General features: G+C 40.1%; 1 protein-coding gene across 12 annotated transcripts in view; it reads right to left on the bottom strand.

Moving 5' to 3' along the window:
* The window catches only part of FIP1L1 (factor interacting with PAPOLA and CPSF1), a 75575-nt gene that overhangs the window by 36288 nt on the left and 14967 nt on the right, over positions 1 to 24320 (bottom strand). For all 12 annotated transcript variants that reach the window (XM_052641822.1, XM_052641813.1, XM_052641818.1 and 9 more), the window contains one exon: positions 19733 to 19842. In XM_052641822.1, the coding sequence (XP_052497782.1) occupies positions 19733 to 19842 (110 nt within the window). The remainder of the gene's footprint in view (positions 1 to 19732; positions 19843 to 24320) is intronic.

Here is a 24320-nt window from a genome sequence, read left to right as displayed (position 1 = left end):
AAAGTATTGGGAGTTTCAGCTTCAACATCAGTCCTTCCAATGAACACCCAGGACTGATCTCCTTTAGGATGGACTAGTTGGATCTCCTTGCAGTCCAAGGGACTCTCAAGAGTCTTCTCCAACACCACAGTTAAAAGCATCAATTCTTCAGCACTCAACTTTCTTTATAGCCCACCTCTCACATCCATACATGACCACCGGAAAAACCATAACCTTGACTAGACAGACCTTTGTGGACAAAGTAGTATCTCTGCTTTTTAATATGCTAAGTTGGTCATAACTTTCCTTTCAAGGAGTAAGTGTCTTTTAATTTCATGGCTGCAATCCCTTAGAAGAAACGGAGTAGCCATCATAGTCAACAAGAGTCCGAAATGCAGTACATGGATGCAATCTCAAAAATAACAGAATGATCTCTGTTCGTTTCCAAGGCAAACCATTCAATATCATGGTAATCGAAGTCTATGCCCCAACCAGTAACACTGAAGATCAAGCTGAATGGTTCTATGAAGACCTATAAGACCTTCTAGAACTAACACTCACAAAAGATGTCCTTTTCATTACAGACGACTGGAATGCAAAAATAGGAAGTCAAGACACACCTGGAGTAACAGGCAAATTTGGCTTTGGAATGCAGAATGAAGCAGGGCAAAGACTAATAGAGTTCTGCCAAGAGAACGCATTGGTCATCGCAAATACCCTCTTCCAACAACCCAAGAGAAGACTCTACACATGGATGTCACTAGATGGTCAACATCGAAATCAGACTGATTATTGTTAGGGACCAAACGACAGGCTCTAGGACCTGAGTCATGTTTACCAAAAAGAGACAGGATATGCGCTCATCCTGCCTGGCCAATCATGTAACGCCAGCTACTCCTGTAACTGAGACAAAGAACTGCCTGTATATAAGCCGCCATATTCCTTTGTTCGGGGCTCTTGTCAGATTCCCTTGTGTGGGATGAGACTTGGGCCCTAGCGCGCTAGGAATAAACAAACTCCCTTCTTGCGTTTGCAATACTGTGGTGGACTTCCTCTCTCGGTCGGTTCGGAGATACGGGCTCGGAGCATAACATCTGGGGGCTCGTCCGGGATCTCCGTCCCGCCAGGGAGGACAACTCTCCTGGTAGAAGGGAGTAACCTCGTTAGGAGATAAGAGCTCTGAGCACCGGTGCTAACATTGCAGAAGCCCAGATTAAGTCTGGGGCCCAGTATCGTACTGGGGAGGCATCTGGCTGTAAAGTGCAGAGGCAAGTCCAGCATAAGGCCGGGGCCTAGTTTCGTGCTGGGGAGGCAGCTGGCTCTGGTTACTGGATTAAGTCCAGCGTAAGGCCGGGGCCCGGTTTCGTGCTGGGGAGGCAGCTGGCTCTGTGAACATCCTGCAGGTAAGATTGAGTGCATTGTCGGTGGCCACCCTGCGTTTGTTATCTGTTTGTCTATTTGTGGTGTCTGCGTTGCTCTTCGTGTGCTCTGTTGGCTCCCAGTGTACTTTTCTGTGATCATGGGACAAACAACTTCTACTCCTTTATCTCTTATGATTAACCACTTCTCTGATTTCAAGTCTAGAGCACAGAATCTATCATTGCTGGTGAAGAAAAGCAAGTTAGTAACTTTTTGTTCTGCCGAGTGGCCTGCTTTTGATGTCAGCTGGCCACAAGAAGGCACCTTCAGCCTGCCTACTATTCGAGCAGTCAGAGAGAAGGTGCTCGCCCCCTACCCTTCGGGACACCCAGCCAGACCAAACTCCATACATTTTGGTCTGACAGGACCTGGTGGAAAACCCCCTGGCCTGGCTAAAACCTTTTGTTTTTCAGCCCCTCACTTCCCTTCCCTCTTCCCCGCCCTTGCTTCCACAGGTTCCACAGGTTTCATCGGGAGAAGCCAGAAAGAAAACCAAGCCTTCAGCTCCTCCCAGAAAAAGGGGACCCACCTAGGAAACTCGGGAAAAGGCGAAAAAAAGAAAAAAATGGCCGGCGTAGAGGAAGAAGACCTGGAGGTTCCCTCCTCCACCATTCATGCGTTTCCGGTCCGGGTGGGGCCAGCCAGAGAGGGTGGAGAACGGACATATCAGTATTGGCCCTTCTCCACTAGTGATTTGTACAATTAAAAAACCCAGACTCCCTCCTTCTCTGAAAAACCGCAGGGTCTAATTGATCTTTTAGAGTCTATCCTGTTTACTCACAATCCCACTTGGGATGATTGTCAGCAACTGTTACAGGTACTTTTTACTACAGAGGAGAGTGAACAGATCCTGTCAGAAGCCCGGAAAAATGTGCCAGGGGTGGATGGGAGGCCCACAATACAGCCTAACTTCATTGAGGAGGGGTTCCCCTTGGTGCGACCCAACTGGGACTTCGAACACGCTGAAGGTAGGGAGCGTCTCCGAGTGTACCATCAGACTCTCGTGGCTGGCCTTAGAGCGGCCGCCAGAAAGCCAACTAATTTGGCCAAAATAAATTCAGTGAGACAAGAGCCAAATGAGAGCCCAGCAGCCTTCCTGAAAAGGATAATGGAAGCTTTTAGACAGTATACCCCTATGGACCCACAGGCAGATGAGTCACGAGTGGCAGTTATGTTAGCACTTGTAAATCAAGCAGCCCCCGATATTAGAAAAAAGTTACAAAAGAGAGAGAAGTTAAGTGAACAATCCTTGCAAGATCTAGTGAGGGCAGCCGAGAGAGTTTTTAATCATAGAGAGACCCCAAAAGAGAGAGAGGACCACATTAGAAGAAAAAAAAAAAATTTACAGCTTAAAAAAAACCGTAAAAATCAAAAAGAGCTGGCCCAGATATTTTTTGCTGGGGTTAAAAACAAAAACAGGTTCCAGAAAGGAAAAAAATTGGACTCAAAAACTGAAGAAAAAACGACAAGGCGTAAGCTTGAGAAAAACCAATGTGCGTTTTGTAAAGAGTTTGGACATTGGAAAGATAAATGCCCCAAGAAAAATCTAAAAGAGGGGCCCAAGGACCCCAAGAACGAGACTCCCTCTCCAGACAGTCATATCCTCTACGCGGGTGAGGATAGCGACTAGGGGGGTCAGGGCTCAAAGCCCCTCCCCGAGTCCTGGGTAACTATAAATGTGGAGGGGAAACCGGTTGGCTTCATGGTGGACACAGAGCCCAATACTCAGTCTTAAACCAAAAAGATGGACCCACGTCTAAAAAAAAGTAGCTGGGTGCAGGGAGCAACCGGGACTAAACGATATGGATCGACTACAAAACGGCATGTGAACTTGGGGGCCCACCAGGTAACCCATTCTTTTCTGGTTATACCTAAGTGTCCAGTGCCCTTGTTGGAAAGAGATTTACTGTCTAAAGTGAATGCCCAAATTCATTTCGACCATGGACAAGTGTTGGTTTTAGATGGGACCGGGCATCCTCTTCAGGTCCTCTGTCTGGCATTAAAAGATGAATACAGACTCTACTTGCCAGAGGCCCCAGAGACAATAAGCCCCGAAGTACAACCATGGGTTCAAAGATACCCTCAGGCCTGGGCTGAAACTGCAGGAATGGGACTGGCCAAACAGAGGCCCCCTATCATTGTGGAAATGAAAGCCAGTGCTTCCCCGGTGAGGGTACGACAGTATCCCATTAGTCAAGAGGCTCGACAAGAAATTACTCCTCATATACAATGCCTCATAGACGCTGGGGTCCTAAAAAGGTGCCGGTCCCCATGGAACACTCCCCTGTTGCCTGTGAAAAAGCCTGGGGGAACTGATTTTAGACCGGTTCAAGATCTACGAGAAGTCAACAAACGGGTGAGTGATATTCATCCTATGGTTCCTAACCCTTATACATTGCTAAGCAACTTGCCTCCAAACTACATTTGGTACACTGTTTTAGATTTAAAAGATGCCTTTTTCAGTTTGCCTCTTGCCCCCGCAAGCCAAGAGATCTTTGCCTTCGAATGGCAGGAAGACGGTAGTCAGACCCCTGTGCAGCTGACATGGACTCGCTTACCACAGGGTTTCAAAAACTCACCCACGTTATTTAATGAGGCCCTGGATGAAGACCTCCGTGAGTATCGGGTTGAACACCCTACCATTGTTTTATTACAATATGTTGATGACCTTATGCTGGCAGCGGCTACAAAAAAAGAGTGCCAAGAGGCAACAGATGACCTTCTCCAAACCTTGGGGACTTTAGGTTACAGGGCCAGTGCCAAAAAGGCCCAGATTGCCAAGCAAGAGGTTACATACCTCGGTTATAAGATAAAACAGGGCCAGAGGTGGCTAACACAGGCTATAAAAAAAACCGTCCTCCAGATCCCTGAGCCGGCTAACCCTAGACACATGAGAAAATTTCTGGGAACTGTGGGATATTGCCGGTTATCGATCTTGGGGTTTGCAGAAAAGGCCAGGCCCCTACATTGAAGGGACCAAAGAAAACAAGGACTGGAAATGGACTGAGCCAATAAAAGAGGCCTTCCAAGAGCTCAGGCGAGCCTTGCTAGAAGCTCCTGCCCTTGCCCTCCCTGATCCATCTAAGCCTTTCCAATTATTTGTAGATAAAAAGCGGGGGATAAAAAAAGGGGTACTAACACAGAGATGGGGACCATGGAAGCGACCTGTAGCTTACCTTTCCAAGAGACTGGACCCAGTGGCAGCCGGATGGCCACCCTGCCTCCGTATCATCGCGGCCACCGTGCTCTTAGTCCACAATGCTGATAAACTGACTTATGGACAGAGACTCTTGGTCTACACTCCTCATGCCATAGAGAGAGTTTTAAAGCAACCCCCAGGTAAATGGATTTCTAATGCCCGCTTGACGCACTACCAGGCCTTGCTACCTGACACCCCACGGATTCATTTCCAAACGCCCTGCACTCTAAATCCGGCCACTCTTTTGCCCAATCCGGAGGAAAATAGCCCCCTCCATGATTGTGATGAAATACTGGCCGGGGTAACAGCAATGCGAAAAGACTTAACCGATACTCCACTGGATAACAGTGAGCTAAAATGGTTCACAGATGGCAGCAGTTATATAAAAGATGGACAGAGACGGGAGGGAGCCGCAGTAGTAGATGACTCTAGACAGACGATATGGGCAGAGGCCCTTCCCCCAGATACCTCAGCACAAAAGGCAGAGTTAATTGCCCTGATTCAAGCATTAGAGAGAGCCAAAGAAAAAAAAATAACTATTTTCACTGACAGTCGCTATGCTTTTGGCACGGTACACATCCAGGGCCGAATATATCGGAAACGGGGGTTTTTGACAGCTAAAAAAAGAAAAAAATTAAAAACTTGCCTGAAATCCGTAGACTTTTAGAGGCTGTACAGATGCCTCAGGCTGTGTCAACAGTACACGTACCTGGACATCAGAAGGGTGACAGCCCCACGGCACGAGGGAATCGTGCCACAGACCTGGCAGCTCAAAAAGTAGCTGATGAAGATTTCATCACACCTGTGTTGGCGATCGGACTTCCACCTCCAGGTATAGAAACTCTGCCCCCAACCCCTGAGTATTCATCCACAGACTTTGCTTGGATCCAAAAACACACCAACCTTCAAAGAGATAAAGATGGATGGTACCGAGACTCAGACGGCTACTTGATACTCCCTGCTCAGTTGGGACGGCAACTATGTGAGCATTTGCACTTGTCTACTCATCTGGGAGAAAAGAAGACTCTGATGCTCTTTCAAACTGCGCGCCTGCGATTTCCCCGGCACCAGACAACTGTAAAGAACATAGTGCGTGCTTGTAAGGCGTGTCAACAGATAAGGCCAGGAAAAGGACAACATGCAGGACTGAGGTATCGGGGAGAAGGACCAGGGCAACACTGGAAAATAGATTTCACCGAGGTAAGGCCAGGCAAGTATGGTTACCGGTACTTGTTCGTGTTGGTGGATACCTTCTCAGGGTGGGTGGAGGCTTTTCCTACAAAGGGAGAAACCGCGATGATAGTGGCAAAAGAGATTTTTTAAAAAATAGTTCCCAGGTTTGGCCTGCCAGTGACCATCGGCTCTGATAATGGACCTGCTTTTGTGAGTCAAATAGTTCAGAGCCTTGCCCTAGCCCTAGGGACTAAATGGAAGTTACATTGTGAATACAGTCCACAGAGCTCAGGGCAAGTAAAAAGAATGAATCGGACTCTAAAAAAAACTTTAACTAAATTGGCTATAGAGACTGGTGGGGACTGGGTGATCCTCCTTCCCTTCGCCCTCTTCCGTGCGTGTAATACTCCTTATCAACTTAATCTGACCCCATTTGAAATTCTGTATGGGAGACCTCCCCCTGTATGTCCAATATTTAAAGGGAAGAAACTACCGCCTCCCACGTTGGGGCAATTCCAAGAGGCCTTGATGGCCTTAAGCAAGGTGCACTCTCGTGTCTGGAAACTGCTCCGGGAAATACATGTGGGTCAAAATAAGGGAACTATTCCCTCACATGACATTGGCCCAGGAGACTGGGTATGGGTCAAAAGGCACCAAACCAAGGCACTAGAACCCAAATGGAAGGGTCCTTATGTTGTTCTTCTTACCACCCCAACTGCCCTAAAGGTCGACAGTATTGGGCCTTGGGTGCATTGCAACCACGTACGCCCAGCTGCTTCAGCAGAGCAGGAAGACACTAAAAAAAAATGGAAAGCATCTCTGCACCCGTCCAACCCCCTGAGGCTAAAGCTTCAAAGGCGCCAACAGGACCAGGACAACTCGGCTGGGCCGTCTTGTGGATGACCCAGTTACTCTGCTCCGGAGGTGCCAGCATGAACCCGCATCAACCCGTCAAAATCACCTAAAAACTGCAAAATAGACTAACACGTGAGATGCTTAACTCCACCACCGCAATACATCCACCAAATACTTGGTGGCCAGACTTATACTTTGACCTTAAGCCGGTGGTAAATATACCCTGAAAGAGAGGCAAGCTCCGAAATCATGCATTCTGGGCATGTCCACCGCAATACATCCACCAAATACTTGGTGGCCAGACTTATACTCTGACCTTAAGCCAGTGGTAAATATACCCTGAAAGAGGGGCAAGCTCCGAAATCATGCATTCTGGGCATGTCCAGGTGCGCCCAGGCATAACTAAAAGATCTATGGGGAGATACAGGGGTGACTCTGCGCTGCCCTAAAAAAAAAAGTGTTGTTTTTATGCTGATCACACAAAATTAGTTAAAAAATCTGTGGCCAAAATAAGAGAGGGACTAGCCCAATGTAAACAAGAACGTGAGGCTCAACAAAGATGGTCTGAGTCTTGGTTTCAACAATCCCCTTGGTTGACCACCCTAATCTCCACCTTGCTGGGACCCCTGCTAATACTTTTACTAATGCTTACCTTTGGCCCATGTATTATCAATAGACTTGTAGCCTTTGTTAAAAAATGCATAAATACAGTACAGCTGTTTGTGCTTCGACAACAACATCAAACTGTGTCTCAAGACCGAGAGGAAGATTCCTCTATATGATCTAAGGACAGGGGGGAATGTTAGGGACCAAACGACGGGCTCTAGGACCTGAGTCATGTTTACCAGAAAGAGACAGGATATGCGCTCATCCTGCCTGGCCAATCATGTAACGCCAGCTACTCCTGTAACTGAGACAAAGAACTGCCTGTATATAAGCCGCCATACTCCTTTGTTCGCGGCTCTTGTCAGATTCCCTTGTGTGGGATGAGACCTGGGCCCTAGCGCGCTAGGAATAAACAAACTCCCTTCTTGCGTTTGCAATACTGTGGTGGACTTGCTCTCTCGGTCGGTTCGGAGATACGGGCTCGGAGCATAACAATTATATTCTTTGCAGCCAAAGATGGAGAAGCTCTATACACTCAGCAAAAACAAGACTGGGAGCTGACTGACTCAGATCATGAACTCCTTATTGCCAAATTCAGACTTAAACTGAAGAAAGTAGGGAATGCCACTAGACCATTCAGGTATGACCTAAATCAAATCCCTTATGACTATACAGTGTAAGTGAGAAATAGATTTAAGGGACTAGATCTGATAGACAGAGTGCCTGATGAACTATGGACGGAGGTTCATGACACTGCACAAGAGACAGGAATCAAGACCATCCCCAAGGAAAAGAAATCCAAAAAAGCAAAATGGCTGTCTGAGGAGGCCTTACAAATAGCAGTGAAAAGAAGGGAAGTGAAAAGCAAAGGAAAAAAGGAAAGATATAAGCATCTGAATGCAGAGTTCCAAAGAAGAGCAAGGAGAGATAAGAAAGCCTTCCTCAGCAATCAATGAAAAGAAATAGAGGAAAACAATAGAATGGGAAAGACTAGAGATCTCTTCAAGAAAATTAGAGATAACAAGGGAACATTTCATGCAAAGATGAGTTCAATAAAGGACAGAAATGGTATGAACTCAACAGAAGCAGAAGATATTAAGAAGAGCTGGCAAAAATACACAGAAGAACTGTACAAAAAAGTTCTTCACAACCAAGATAATCATGATGGTGTGATCACTCACACTCACCTAGAGCCAGACATCCTGGAATGTGAAGTCAAGTGGGCCTTAGGAAGCATCACTATGAACAAACCTAGTGGAGGTGATGGAATTCCAGTTGAGCTATTTCAAATACTGAAAGATGATGCTGTGAAAGTGCTACACTCAATATGCCAGCAAATTTGGAAAACTCAGCAGTGGCCACAGGACTGGAAAAGGTCAGTTTTCATTCCAATCCCAAAGAAAGGCAATGCCAAAGAATGCTCAAACTACCACACCAATTGCACTCATCTCACATGCTAGTAAAGTAATGTTCAAAATTCTCCAAGCCAGGCTTCAGCAATACGTGAACCTTGAACTTCCAGATGTTCAAGCTGGTTTTAGAAAAGGCAGAGGAACCAGAGATCAAATTGTCAACATCCACTGGATCATCGAAAAAGCAACAGAGTTCCAGAAAAACATCTATTTCTGCTTTATTGACTATGCCAAAGCCTTTGACTGTGTGGATCACAATCAACTGTGGAAAATTCTGAAAGAGATGGGAATACCAGACCACCTAACCTGCCTCTTGAGAAACCTATATGCAGGTCAGGAAGGAACGGTTAGAACTAGGCATGGAACAACAGACTGGTTCCAAATAGGAAAAGGAGTACGTCAAGGCTGTATATTGTCACCCTGCTTATTTAACTTCTATGTAGAGTACATCATGAGAAATGCTGGGCTGGAGGAAGCACAAGCTGGAATCAAGATTGCTGGGAGAAATATCAATAACCTCAGACATGCAGATGATACCACCCTTATGGCAGAAAGTGAAGAAGAACTAAAAAGCCTCTTGATGAAAGTGAAAGAGGAGAGTGAAAAAGTTGGCTCAAAGCTCAACATTCAGAAAACTAAGATCATGGTATCACTTGATGGCAAATAGATGGGAAAACAACTTAGAATTTGCAACTAATAAACTAAAAGGAGCACAGTTTAAAATTTAAAATGGAAACAAAATACAGAAATAAACTGAACACTGGGATAAGATTATAGCAATCATCTGTAATGCCAATTCTAATTTTCTGTGTTCATTAAACAACTTCATTCTTCTCAGTAACTGGCTTTACAAGAGTAACAAGTCTGAATGAACAAAACAAACTAGACTCTATACTAGACTGTATTATTCTTTACAGTGGGCTTCAAGAGTTAAAAAAAAAAAAATGCAAAAACACAGTACTATATAAATTAAGAGTAACATGGTGAGAAAAGTCTGTGTCTCCAAATACAGTAATTTATGAAATGGATTTCAACCATTGTACAACTGTTCTCATATAGACCTAAGGAATGCTTTAAAAATAACTCCCCATTTCTCAATTACATTCATTATAAGAGCTGGAATCTCATTTTCTATCTTCTGCTCTAAGAAAATATGTGCAGCTTTCAGCTACAGTTTTTACTTTTAATTTTCAAAAGCACAAAATACTCACTGAAAATACAGTGTCAAAATTCCTAATAACTACCCCCTGACATTAAACACAAAATCAGAACAGGAGTTTTCTAAGTTACCAAAACCATTTTTTGGGGGGTGGGGGGAGAAGGCAAAGTGTGGGGAGAGTTATACAATCTAAGTACTGAGATGTATCACTTTCAAATTAAAAAACTAATATCTTCCTTATAAAATGGCCAATTTATTTCAAGAAATAAACTGATATCAAAAGAAAAACTAAGTTAAAAATTATAAGTCAAATGATTTATATAAAAGAAACTTCAGATGCTAAAACAGTAGCAGTAAAAGCAACAAATATAAAGTTTAAAGTTACATTAAAATGAAACTTATGAAAGTCAACTTTCCTGACCCGCAGCATTTAAAAGTGAAAAAACAGGGATTCTTGCCCTGGCTCTGCCTCTTACTTAGCCATGAATCTGGGCAAATTCCCTAATTTCTCAAATCTCCTCTTCCATGTAAACCAGGGACTAGCCAGAAAATAAATAATTCAGGGCTTTTTCAGATAAAATAGTCCAGCCCCATCATTTTACAATCATGGAAACAGAGCCCTAGACATTTAAGGAAACTGTCCTAAATTAACATAAGGGCAAACCCAAATATAATATCCAAATCCAATGTCCATGACACGAAACTGCTCTAAGTTTAAGAAAGCAGTCATTCTCTTTCTACCAATATGGCTACTGATTCATTATCAATAGTAGAATGATGGAACACAATGCTCTATTGTCTGGCCCTTTGGGGATCAGTAAATAGGCCCTCCATGTTGCTGGCCAGGTTAAATATAAATCCAAGTGTTTCTTTATACACTATAATAACAAAGTTGATTATTATTTAGAAATTATATTATTAACACTGCTATTAAATTTTGAGTTCCACAGAAATATTAAAAGTAAAGACTCAAACAGCACTCCACACCTGTCACATCTAACTTTTCTTCATTCAAAACAAATCTTGAAATTTTCTATTGGTTCTTCAAGGAGAACTGCAGCTTTAAAAACTAAGATCCCTGGTTCCCATGGTTAAGAATCTACCTGCCAATGCAGGGGACACAGGTTCGATCCCTGGTCCAGGAAGATTCCACATGCCCTGGGGCAACTAACCACATGAGCCACAACTACTGAAGCCTGCTTGCTTTAGAGCCCATACTCCACAAGAGAAGCCAACACAACGAGAAGCTCACACACCACAACTAGAGACTAACCCCTGCTGCCCACAACTAGAGACAAGCTTCGCACAGTAACAAAGATCCAGAGCAGACAAAAATAAAACATATATTAATTAGTTTAAAACCTAAGATCAGCATTATATAACACATCTGCAAAAATATCAATGAGGATCCCTTTAAAGTAACAGTCATGTATGCAAACTGTCATTCTATAACCTATTAAAATAATATATGCAACTTGAGGCTATTCTAAGGCTATAAATAATATATTTTGGTCTACATCAATTATCATTTGGATATTTACTGAAAAGTCAGAATATTTTTGACTTTCAGATGAATACCCTTTTGAGAATGAGTAAGTTTATTTTCACTTAAGAAATTTTATCAAAGCAAGTTGACTAGAAAATTCTTACTTCTCACAGGGAATATATAATGGAGACCCCCAAAGAAAAGAAATCAAAGAAATAAAATTTAGACATTTCCTCCTTTTACTTTTCTTTTAGGTGCTATGACCAAAACATCTGATCATAATTTATATATTTAAGTCCGTAAGTGAAAGTAATTAAAAGCACACTAATATAGCATCAAGTTGCCCAGGAAAAAAGCTTTAAATTATTTAACAATAATGACACACAAAATACACCCCCATATACTATCACCTTGTTTAAAACTTCAAATGATAAATTAGGAAGGTTCTTAGTTTGTATTACTAGTCAAGCAAAGTATAATTTCTTAGACTGATGAGTGCTGCCAATGTACTTTCATACCCTAACATATTTGCTTCTCATTACATCCCTTAGTCTAGAAATTATTACTCCCGTTTTACAGACTCAAGAGTTTACAATATCCATCCAAGGCTGTATGCTTTGTAAATTTAAGATTTTGAACACAAACCAAAATTTTATGGAGAATGGATATGAGAAATTAGCAAAGAAACAATAGGGAGATAATATTTCCAAAGACACCTGATAGACTCACCTAAAAGAAAGGCGGGTTTATGCACTGTAGTTGGAAATAAAGATTGAAAAGATTCAGTGGTGTCCAATTTTAAAAAGGTCCTAAAGACTGAAAAGGTCAATTTTCATTCCAATCCAAAGAGGGGCAATGCCAAAGAATGTTCAAACAACTGCACTCTAGCAAGGTAATGCGCAAAATCCTTCAAGTTAGGCTTCAGCAGTACAAGAACAAAGAACTTCCAGTAGTACAAGCTGTGTTTAGAAAAGACAGAGGTACCAGAGGCCAAATTGCCAACATCTGTTGGATCATAGGAAAAGCAATGGAATTCCAAAAAAACATCTACTTCTGCTTCACTGACTACACTACAGCCACTGACTGTGTGGATCACAACAAACTGTGGAAAATTCTGAGATGGGAATTCCAGACCACCTTACCTGTCGCCTGAGGAAGCTCTATGCAGGACAAGAAGCAACACTTAGAACTGGACACAGAAGAACGGACTAGTTCAAAATTCGGAAAGGAGTACATCAAAGCTGTATATTGTCACCCTGCTCCATGCAGAGCACATCATGAAAAATGCTGGGCTGGATGAATCACAAGTTGGAATCAAGATTGTCCAGAGAAATATCAACAACCTCAGCCATGCAGATGATAGCATCCTAATGGCAGAAAGCGAAGAGGAACTAAAGAGCCTCTTGATGAGGGTAAAACAGTGAAAGCTGGCTTAAAACTCAACATTCAAAAAACTAAGAGCATGGCATCTGGTGTCATCACTTCATGGCAAATATTAAGGGGAAAAAGTGCAAAGGGTGATAGATTTTATTTTCCTGGGCTCCAGAATCACTGCAGATGGTGACTGCAGCCATGAAATTAAAAGACACTTGCTCCTTGGTAGGAAAGCTATGACAAACCTAGAAAGTGTATTAAAAAGCAGTGACATCACTTTGCCGTATATTAGTCTATATAGCCAAAGCTATGGATTTTCCAGTAGTCATGTACAGATGTGAGAGTCAGACTATAAAGAAAGCTGAGTGCTGAAGAATTGATACTTTCAAATTGTGGTGCTGGGAAGACTCTTTTGAGAGTTCCTTGGACTGCAAGGAGACCAAACCAGTCAATCCTAAAGGAAATCAGTCCTGAATATTCACTGGAAGGACTGATGCTGAAGCTCCAACACTCTGATGCCACCTGATGCAAAGAGCTGACTCACTGGGAAAGATTCTGATGCTGGGAAAGACTGAAGGCAGGAGGAGAAGGGGATGACAGAGGATAAGATGGTTGGATGGCATCACTGACTCAATGGACAGTGATGATGAATTTGCTCAATGAATTTGAGCAAGCTCCAGGAGATAGTGAAGGACAGGAAAGCCTGATGTGCTGCAGTCCATGGGGTTGCAAAGTGCCAGCCACAACTTAGTGACTGAACAACAACGAAGATTGACTCAGAGGGCTAAATTTTATTTCAGATAGTGAAAAGCACCCAGGGTTTTTTGAAAAATAATTATAGTTGGTCAAAGTAAAATTCTAAAGAAAGCTAATTTTATCTTCTGTGTTTACTACTTCATTCCTGCCGACCCTTTAAAAATAAGATACTCTTTTAAAGCCAACAGGAAAAATATATATTTATAATTACACATCTGCTTATTTATATAATAAAAAACAGGAAGAACAAAAAAAACTATATGAAATGAAACTTTTTATTGACAGAAATGAAAAAAACTGTGACAAGAGTAACTAAGGATACTTTTAGATAGCCTTGCCTGTGGAACTATGTTAAATGTTCTGAACATGTAGAAAAAAATTAGTAAGTGTGGAGAAGAAATGCTAATACTGAATAGCAACAAAAAATGAATCAAATTATCTTTTAAATGATTAATAAGATGCAATACGAAATAAGGAAAGAGGAGTAGAATCTGTGCTTTCAAACTGCAAGTAAATGAAACATGACTTTGTGACTAAAATTTTATAAAAATAACGTACATATGGCAATTTCATATCAAAAATGCTTAATTTTTCCTAGCTCTGAGTGCTGAAAAGGACTAGAAAGACTGTAACACCTCAACAGCAATGAGATAATTAGTGCCAAGATTGTGGTTTCTAACTACCGTTTCCAACTAAAAAGCATCAGGATCCCTTCAAGATTTGGTTGCTTCTATGGAAGGGGCAGGGAAAGTACAAGACTAAAACATCTAGGAGTACCAGAAAATATCAGTTCAGTTCAGTGGCTCAGTCGTGTCCGACTCTTTGCGACCCCATGAACTGCAGCACGCCAGGCCTCCCTGTCCATCACCAACTCCCAGAGTTCACTCGGACTCACGTCCATTGAGTCAGTGATGCCATCCAGCCATCTCATCCTCTGTTGTCCCCTTTTCCTCCTGCCCCCAATCCCTCCCAGCATCAGGGTCTTTTCCAATGAGTCAACCCTATACACGAGGTGGCCAAAGTACTGGAGTTTCAGCTTTGGCATCATTCCTTCCAAAGAACACCTAGGACCGATCTCCTTTAGAATGGACTGGTTGGCTCTCCTTGGAATCCAAGGGACTCTCAAGAGTCTTCTCCAACACCACAGTTCAAAAGCATCAATTCTTCGGCACTCAGCTTAGAAAATATAGAAATCATCAAAAAAAGAGATGGTGGGGACATGTCAAAAGGTCATAGGAGCCGGTTTAAAGAAGCTCCCACAGACTAAGTTTGGAATAATTTGAGAAGCAGTATGCATTACAGTGTGTGTGTGGTATCCATACAAACTAATAAGCCATATTAATGTCACACATACTCTCTCAAGCATATAAAATAAAAATTGCATCTAATAATAAATAAATGAGGGAGGTGGGAAAACTCATTTTTAAAGTAGAATGCCAACTAAAATGTAAGAGGAATAACAGATAACTATTTTTAAGTAATAACTGACTAAATAAAAATCATAATTGAACATTGAAATTCTTAGACAAGTTCAAAGACAGAATATTGATGCAGTCTCCTCACAGATCACTTATTTAGACAGTTACTTTGTAGAAACCCAAAGGACACCACAACAAAGTAATAAAGTTATCACCGCTAATAGTAAGACAAACTGACATAAGCACCTATAGAGTAACTCAATGAGAAGAACACAGCATTCATTACCTACGTAGGAGTCCTGTCCAAAAAGCAAAACCTAAACCTAATAATACAGAAATATCAGACAAAACCAGATTGAAGGATGATTTACAAAATAACCAGATAGAACTCTTCCAAGAGTTAACGTCAACAAACCCAAAGAACGCTATTATCCTAGATCAAAGAAGAATAGACACAAAAGAATTAATTGTAATGAATAATATTAGACTGAACCCTAAATCCAGGAGGAAAGAAAAGAATTATCAGATATTATTGAAATATAGTAATCAGCAAAATTTATTGGTTATATACTAAAGTACTAATTGATTATTAGATGTTTTGGCTTTGATAACTGTTCTCTGTAATTATGGAACACAATGTCCTTGTTCTTAGGAATACACATTGAAGTAGTCAAGGAAAAAGCGCATAATGTCTATAATTAGCATTCAAATGGTTCAGGAAAAAATATTTCAGAGAAATTATAAAGCAAACATGGCACAAAGTTAATAATTAGTGAATCTGAGTGAACTGTGTATAATACTTTTCCTGTACCTCTGCTAAGTCCCTTCAGTCATGTCCGACTCTGTGTGACCCCATAGACAGCAGCCCACCAGGCTCCCCCGTCCCTGGGATTCTCCAGGCAAGAACACTGGAGTGGGTTGCCATTTCCTTCTCCAATGTATGAAAGTGAAAGGGAAGTTGCTCAGTCGTGTCCGACTCTTTGCGACCTCATGGACTGCAGCCCACCAGGCTCCTCCGTCCATGGGATTTTCCAGGCAAGAGTATTGGAGTGGGGTGCCATCGCCTTCTCCGTGCACCTCTTCATAAGTCTAAATTTTTGTCAATACTAAAAAATGAAAACAATAAATGAGGGGGCACAACAGGGGCTTCTGGTTGTAATGGTAATATTCTGTTTCCTGTTCTATATGAAAACTTTTAAAAACTAAGCAAAACATTCTGATATGTTCAATATTAACATTTTATTTAATTATGTCAATTTGCTGGGCAGTACAGAAAGGCAGAAATCCAACATTTCTACTGATAAAGTACAAAGAACCATTAAAAAATAATTTCTATGCAAACATTCTATCAGTCACCTATATGTTAATAAAATAATCTAAGATTTTAAAAAAAGAAATAGTGACTACATCAGTAGTACACCTCATTACTGCTAAATACTTGCTATGCAGTCTCTATTATGACTTAAAAGACATTCACTGTCTTCTCCCTAAAGTCAATAGAAGCTTACTTTCAAAAACATCTAATTTCTATAAGTACAGAGAAAAAAACAGATACACTTTGTACATCTATAAGAATAAGAAACAAATATGTATTTAGAGGAATACTTCACAGTGGCTGAAAAATATCCTTTTGATCAAGTGGAGATGAATCCCAAAAACAAATTTTTCTAATAAGCGATGAATACTGTTCTCTGTATCCAAAAGTGAGAGTATTGACATGTTGGGTTTGTTTCCACACGCTGTGGTGGTAGTTACCCACTCTTCAGTAGTAGTGATGAATCAGCTAATTCTTCCAATCATTTTTTTTACATCCTTTGCAGTGTGTCATATCCACCAGTGTCCCTTTATCACTCCTTGGATCCATGCATGATTCATCATCACGATCATGCTCTTAAGTACACTCTCACCTTCCTTGCCCTCTCTATATCCCTTTGTCATACATGTCTGGTAAAACTTCAACTCCTGCTAAATCCAACTCCAGCCACTCTTCATGAACACACGAACACCTGACAATGGCAAGAGGAACACACCCAGACAAGCTGACTGGTCTCACTTCAACTTACGGCCATCAACCTCAAGAACAGTTTGGAATGTAGGGTCTCTCTTCCTGTGTCACCAATTTTTCACTCTTCTAACTTATTCCTATCAGCATATAAAAGTGCTGTGGTTTCTCCCATCTAGGGGGAAAAAAAGCCCTCACTTGACCCCACATTTCCCTCCAGGTAACTGCCTAGCAATCCTACTTCTTTTCCCTAGTTTATTTATACACCCTCTAAATAACTATTTCATATCATCTCCTCTCCTCTCAAATATTCAATACTCCCTTCCATTATTTTCACTTTTACCAGATAAATCTGCATCCTATGCTGCTGGCAAAAACTGAAGCCATCAGAAAGAGAACTTTCAGTTGTTCCCATCACCACTAACTATCCACGCCCCTCCCCCTTCACCCCACCCCCGACACCTTCACTGAACCCTGGCCCCTCTCCTATTGCTGTTTAGTCCGTAGGTTGTGTCTGACTCTTTTGTGACCCCATGGACTGTAGCTCACCTGGTTCCCCTGCCCATGGGATTTAACAGGCAAGAATACTGGAGTGGGCTGCTGTTTCCTATTCCAGGAGATCTTCCCAACCCAGGGATAAAACTTGTGCCTCCTGCATTGGCAGAAGGATTCTTTACCACTGAGCCACCAGGAAAGCTCTCCTTTCACCTACTGCAATGAGTAAAATTGTCTCCACTTCTCCCTAAGGTTAAATCCTTCACTGGCACACTACATCCACAAGCTCTGACCTTAAGGACATTGCTTTAGTAACGGTACTTTCTCTTTTCTTACATCATTAATTTTCCCTTCTAGTAACTCATTCTCATAAGTATAAAAACATGTTATAATTCCATTTTGGCAAAAGCAAACAAACAGAAATCTCCTCCCAACCCCACATTTCCCTCTAGATACTGTCAAAAGCATCCCACACTTCCCTCCATATACCCTCAAAAGGAGAACAAAAAACCTCAAAAAAAAAAAGGTTCATTCTAATCCCTCGTCCTAGTTATCTCATTGTAATTCCTTCCCTCCTGTTGTCTCCTGAATCCATTTCAAAAATTCTTTCTAAAATCTTCATTTTACACCACTTTAAAATGATTCTGGTCAGAATCACCACAATCTTTGCATTCTAAAATCTCAAAGTCAGCCCCAGTCCTGTTATTCCTGGTCATTCAATATTATTTGATAGTTAAACATTCCTCCGACATTAAAATACATCCTTTTTAAGATGTACCACCTTGGTCCAGTTTACCATTATCTTTGCTAGATAATTGCTGCAGCCTCCTAACTGGTCTCCCAATTACTGCCCTTAATCACTCTGTAATCTCGGCTTAATAAAGCAATTAAATTGAGACTTTAAAAACCAAAATCAGATTACTTCATTCCCCTGCTCAAAATCTGATGGAGATTCCCCATATATTTCATGTATAGGAAAAGTCAAAACCCTTATAATGGCACAATGTCCTACATAATTTGATCCAAATTTTTAAAGCAGGGTGGGGCAGTGGTGCTTCAGTTAGAAGTGGGCAAAATACAGAAAAACTGCTATTGACTTTTAAAAGTTCAATTAGTTTAATCATGATAATGACATCTAAAAATAATTATTATGTATACACTGCTATTCTAAACACCTTCAATAAATTAATCCATTTAATATCCACTGAGGGTATTACTGTAATACTATTACTGCATTTTATAGACCAAGAAATGAAAAAACAAGACCGGGGGATGTACCCAAGAACACACAGCTTGTAAGTAATACAGCCAGAAACTGAACCAAAAGTCTGGCCCTGGAGTCCAAGCTCTTACACCATTCTAGAGTGTAGACCACCACAAACTCAAAGAATGAAAGTTGGTCTCATGTAAAATATGAAAAAAACAAAATAATACTATATATTAAAAGAACCAATATTCCTCATTTATCATACTTCTTAAACAAACATTTTATGAGATCCTATTAAGTTTAAAAAACCTTATTCAGAAACATCCACAACTTGTAACTGTTAAGCTGAGAAAAGACAGTCAAAATCTGAGATGGCTTTATGACCTTTAATTTTTGCTGAAAGTTTTAAAATTTTATGTCAGAGCTTCTTACCGTCATACAGTATGAAACATCATAATGACAAAACCAGTAAAGTATATGAAATAAGTAACACAAAAGGTAAATGATCTGGCTGAGAACTAGTCACAACTGAGTTATTGTCTTGTTTCAGGCTCACAGAAATAACTGGTTTAATTCATCTTTGTCTAACCCAAGATTAACCTGCTGACATCCAACTTCCCTAGTTTTGGCCTACCCTTTATCATTTTCCTGGTAACAGGCTAATCACGTGTTATGCTTAAGTTAAAAGGACATTTACCAAAATATTTGCCTCCAACAATTGGTACTCTATGGAACTTAAAGTTAGGTATTATCACAATAAATCAAAGAAAGAAGAGGAAATGGCTTTAATTTTCAAAGATTCCTCAGGCTAAAATTTCTATGTTTTACTAAAATCAGTAAACATCTTTAGGTCTGTCGCTCTAGACTTAGGATGTTCAATAATTCTTTATGAAAGAACAATATACACAGAAAACAGCAAGACCACTGTTAATCACCTTTCCCAAATATGAGATTACTGTCTCTTTGTATATACAAATATAACTATATACCATGGTTCATTCCTTGCTTACCTAGATTTTTTAGATGAAATAGCACTCAGAAGAGTTTTTCACAAAGAATTCATTTTGTACTAAAAACCAAACAGAAGGTTCCAGTTTTTTGATGTATCATTCAGAGGTTTCATACTTTACACAGCACTCAAGGTGAAGAAACCAAAGCCTTCAATAAACTAAACCATCACTGTCTTACTAACCTGCTTGGTGGAAGTCCAGTCTTGAACAAAGAAGGAGGAGAAGTAAACTCCGCTTTTGTAGATGGAAGTGCTGTCTCCTTTTCTGCGTTTCCAGTTCTTCCCTGCTGTACCTTAAAAAAAAGGGTTATTAGCTTGTTTAATGAAACACGGAAAGAAAAAACAGTAAAGATGTTGACATAAATTCATAATGTTTTGTTTCAAATGATATGAAGAATGTTTTGTTGCCAAATATATAATAAATTAAACCTATTTTAGAATAGCATTAAGTGTAAGGCACCAAACATGGATCGTGGGATCAAAATGTTTCCAACTACTAAAAAGTTCAAATTAATGTCACTTCAAGTCCAATAAATTGTAACTCTTAAGGACTTTCATAAACTCCCTCAGATCACTCACTATATATACGTCCAAGATACTTGTTTAACACTCCATGTTTCAGAGTTCAAGAAAGGCCTTGAAGAATTCAGTACACCTAGGAGCTTGAAGTCAGTCATCTGCTTCCTAAATCTTTTTTCTTACTCTTTACATTCGGTTATAAACCAATAATCTACCTAACTCCATAATTTCTCCCATATTTGCCCATCCTTTGTGCTCCTATCAGATCCTTGAGTATGGTCCAATCATACTCCTTTAGATTGGTGAAAATCTTTATGCTCTTTTGCTTTCATACTCATCTTCCTATCTTAAAACCATCATTAATTTATTAAACTTAAACAAAGTTCAAGCTGACCTGTACTTAAAAAATCTCTACTTTCTTAGGCCCTATTTAAATTCTACTACCCCTGTTCAGTCTAAATTCAGCATTACTCTCCTTCCCCATGAGGCAAAGGCCAAGAGACCTCAAGACACCTTGACTCTGCTATATTCAAACCACTGATTCAACTTCAGACACCATCTATCTCTCAAATAAACATTATGTGGAACTCATTTTCAAATAAAATATTAATGTTAAATCCTTATATAAGAGATGATGAGGATCAGCACCTAGACAATGAAGATAGAAAGATGAAATAGATTTGATAGACATGTGACAGGTAAAATTCAGAATGCAGTGACAGGGAAAATAAACATGATTTATTTGTCAAACATTTATTAAGTATCTACTATGTACCAGAAACTGGGACCACAGGGAGAAATACCACAAAATCCCATACTGTGGGAAAATACGGACACACAAATCATCAGAGCACTGTAACTGTTATGAAAAAAATTAATGGGATAAAAAGATCCTATGAGAGAACAGACAAAGAAATGTGCTGCTCTTCCTGGGGATGTGAAGAATACTCAAAAATGACACTAAGGTCTCAAGTGCACTCCTGAGCACCTAGCTTCCTACCATGTCTAACAAGCATCTCAAACTGATATGGACAAAACAAAGCTACTGACTTCCCTCTATCCGCCAATCTGATTCTCTCCAAGTCTTCCTCCTATGAGTAAACGGCACCATCATCTACCCAGTTGCTTAGTAAAAACAAAAAGAAAAACAAAACCTTAGCAAATAGCCAATACATAGGTACATCCAATATCAACTTTACTTTGACAATATATACCAAATTCAACCACTTTTCACTATGTTCACTACTAAAATTCAGGTCAAACCCATCACCACATCTCAACTGTTCTGCTGCATTATCTGGACTCTTTCCTTTGATTTTACCTCTCTAAAACCCATCCTCTGTACAGTCAAAGCAATCTTTGGTATGGACCCTGCCTACCTCCCCAACTTATTTTGACAACAACCAATCACAATGGCCTTTTCTCTTGTTCTTTTAAACAGTAAGTTCCTCCTTAATGTTGCTTCTGCACTAGATGTTCTTTTTGCTTTATAAGATCATCATGACAACCTCCTTGTAATCATTCAAGTATTGTTCAAATATTTCCTTGAAATGGCCAATCCCAGTCTCCATCATGTCATCTCTATCACATTACTGTTTTGTATTTTCTTCACAGAATTTCTCACTAGTATCATTATCTAAAGTCCTCTTATTTATGTTTATTGTCTGCCTGCTGCCACTATAACATAGGATCTTGGAAAACATGGATGTCATCCAGCTCAAGACTATATCCTAAGAGCCTAAACATATTGCCTGGCATGCAGTTAGTGCTCAAATATATTTGCTATTTGACTGGCTTTAGGACTCAGCTTAAATGTCACTAAGGGAAGCCTGCTTGGAGTTTGTAACAACATAATTTTTGCCATGATTTTCTAGTTATCTTTCCCATTAAGTCAGATAATCTCTGAGACCACAAAATCTATGTCTATAAATGTTTATTTCCCCTTTCCACTCGAACCTAAGAAACTTCCTCAGACAGACAATGCTCAATTAAAAATTGGGAAGGAGGAAAAAAAAAACTGGGGAGGAGGAAGGGAGAAGGGTTGGAAAGAAGTAGGGGGTGTGGGAAGAGAGTAAAAATTAGAGTATTTGTAATACGGGAAAAAGTGAGAGAAGGTAACAGGAAGACATGGTACATTTTTAACCATGTAAAAATTGCTGTTTCCTAACTTAGTTTTCTTTTCTTGTTAATTTCTTCATAACATACTCAAACAATTCTGAAAATCTTCACCATTTTAGCAACCCTCCTAGTCAACTTGCAATAACACTATCACCTTATCTTCAAATGTTGATTAGCATTAATAGACTCAAAACTTTAGTCAGAACATAATGAGATTACTTTTTCCACATGATCTAATATTTTAAGAAAAGACTATAAAAAAATAACTCTAAGACTTAGCAACTGATTTTATTTAAAAATTCAGATTTTATGTATTCAAAGAAAAGTTGACTGAAGTCTATAACCTTAAGAAGCTATTTACTCAAATTATCAAATTATGCCAAAACTTATTTTGTAAAATTTCTTTCAACTGCCCTTTATAGCATTATTTACAAGCTTATTACAAAATAATATCTAAAAATAAATTGTGAAACACCCAAATAAAGGACTACGCAACTATTTATAAAGTGTTATTTATCAAAAAACTTTATTAACCTAGGAAAACAGCTTATGTTAAGATGAAAAAAGAAAAGTAGAAAACCACATAAAGTATTACAATTTTGTTTCAACTCACAAGAACAAAAATATTGCGAAGACAACAGAAGTCAGGACTTTGAAAGCAGACGAAAAAAAAGTAACTGAGCAAACCAAAGAATCTGAATCCTAAGTCAGCAATGAGAAAGCAAAGACATATTGATTTTCACAGCAAGACCTGCAAAGATTCAGGAACTAACAACTCTAGCTCCTAAAATATTTCAACCAGTCAAATATAAACATCAGCCCTCAGACAAATGTCTTCTCTGAAAACTCAGATTTCAAAAACAAAAACCCAAGAAAGCAAAAAGATAAAGACACTGGCCATCAGAGACTGAAAAACGCTTAACCGCAGTCAAGTGTACAGCCAGCAAGCTCTACCCGTATGCACAAACCTCTCAACTGTTTCTTCAGTGGCCCACACTCTTGTCAGTTCATAATGGCCAGGGATCAACAAATACTTGAGAAGAGTCAAAGGCAAAAGCCAGAAACAACAAATTTAAAAGATTAACTTGGAGAAAATAGACTATGCACAAAAAGAAAGCCTAACAATCAATCTACCATTAATATTAAGATATTTTGAGAGACAGAGGGAGAAAAAAACACTGCATCACTGCATGAATGAGTAAGACTAGGACGCTAGGGGCTTCCCTAGTGGTTCAGGGGTTGAGAATCCGCCTTGCAGTGCAAGGGAAACCGGTTTGATCCCTGGTTTGAACCCTGAGCCGGGAAGATCCTATATGCCATTTATTAAGCCCATGAGCCTAGAGCTGGTGCTCTGCAACAAAAGAAGCCACCGCACCACTAGCAGAGTAGGCCCCGCTCGGTGCAACTAAAGAAAGCCCACATGCAACCACAGAGACGTTTCAACCACAGCTAAAAAATAAAAATAAATATTTTTTTAAACTTTTTTAAACAAAAGAAAGACTCAATACTACAGTTAAATACTGAAGAAAAACCTTCTTATATATTCAAAAACATAACAGTAGAAATAAAAAAGTGAATAGAGGCACTCTGAAGCCAAAGAAATCTCCAGATAATGGAAAACAAAGACATAGGAAAAGAAAAACGAATCAGCATAAGGAGATTTTGAATTTTTGAATAAGAGGGCCAAAAGGCACATGAAGACAAAGTAAAAAAAAAAATAACAAGAAAATATCCCACAAATGAAGGATTTATACTTCCAGATTTAGAAGGTACAAATAAATGCTTGGTACAATGGATAACAGACCGACACATCTTAAGAAATTCACAACGGTGACAGAGCTCACACATGCTTCCACAGAGCTGGGGGGTGGGGTGGGAGGGAGACCTATGCAGCCGTGCACACACAAACTTTAATATTTGAGAGAAGGCTGTGGCCAATTTTTCTTATACACATCACTCGTTCTTACTAGTCACTTCTTTCTTGCCCTCACTCCCAGTTATACAATTGTACAATTGTTTTCATACTCAATTGACTTTATACTGAAGTGTACAAAAAGTCTTTAAGAATGTTAAAACATTAATAAATCCCTGGAGACACTATAATAAACACCTGGTGGTTCACTGTGCAGTGAAA

The sequence above is a fragment of the Budorcas taxicolor genome, chromosome 6, assembly GCF_023091745.1.
Source record: "Budorcas taxicolor isolate Tak-1 chromosome 6, Takin1.1, whole genome shotgun sequence".
Classification (NCBI taxonomy): domain Eukaryota; kingdom Metazoa; phylum Chordata; class Mammalia; order Artiodactyla; family Bovidae; genus Budorcas; species Budorcas taxicolor.
Note: the sequence above shows the minus strand (reverse complement) of the source record. Positions and strands in the feature narration are given on the sequence as shown.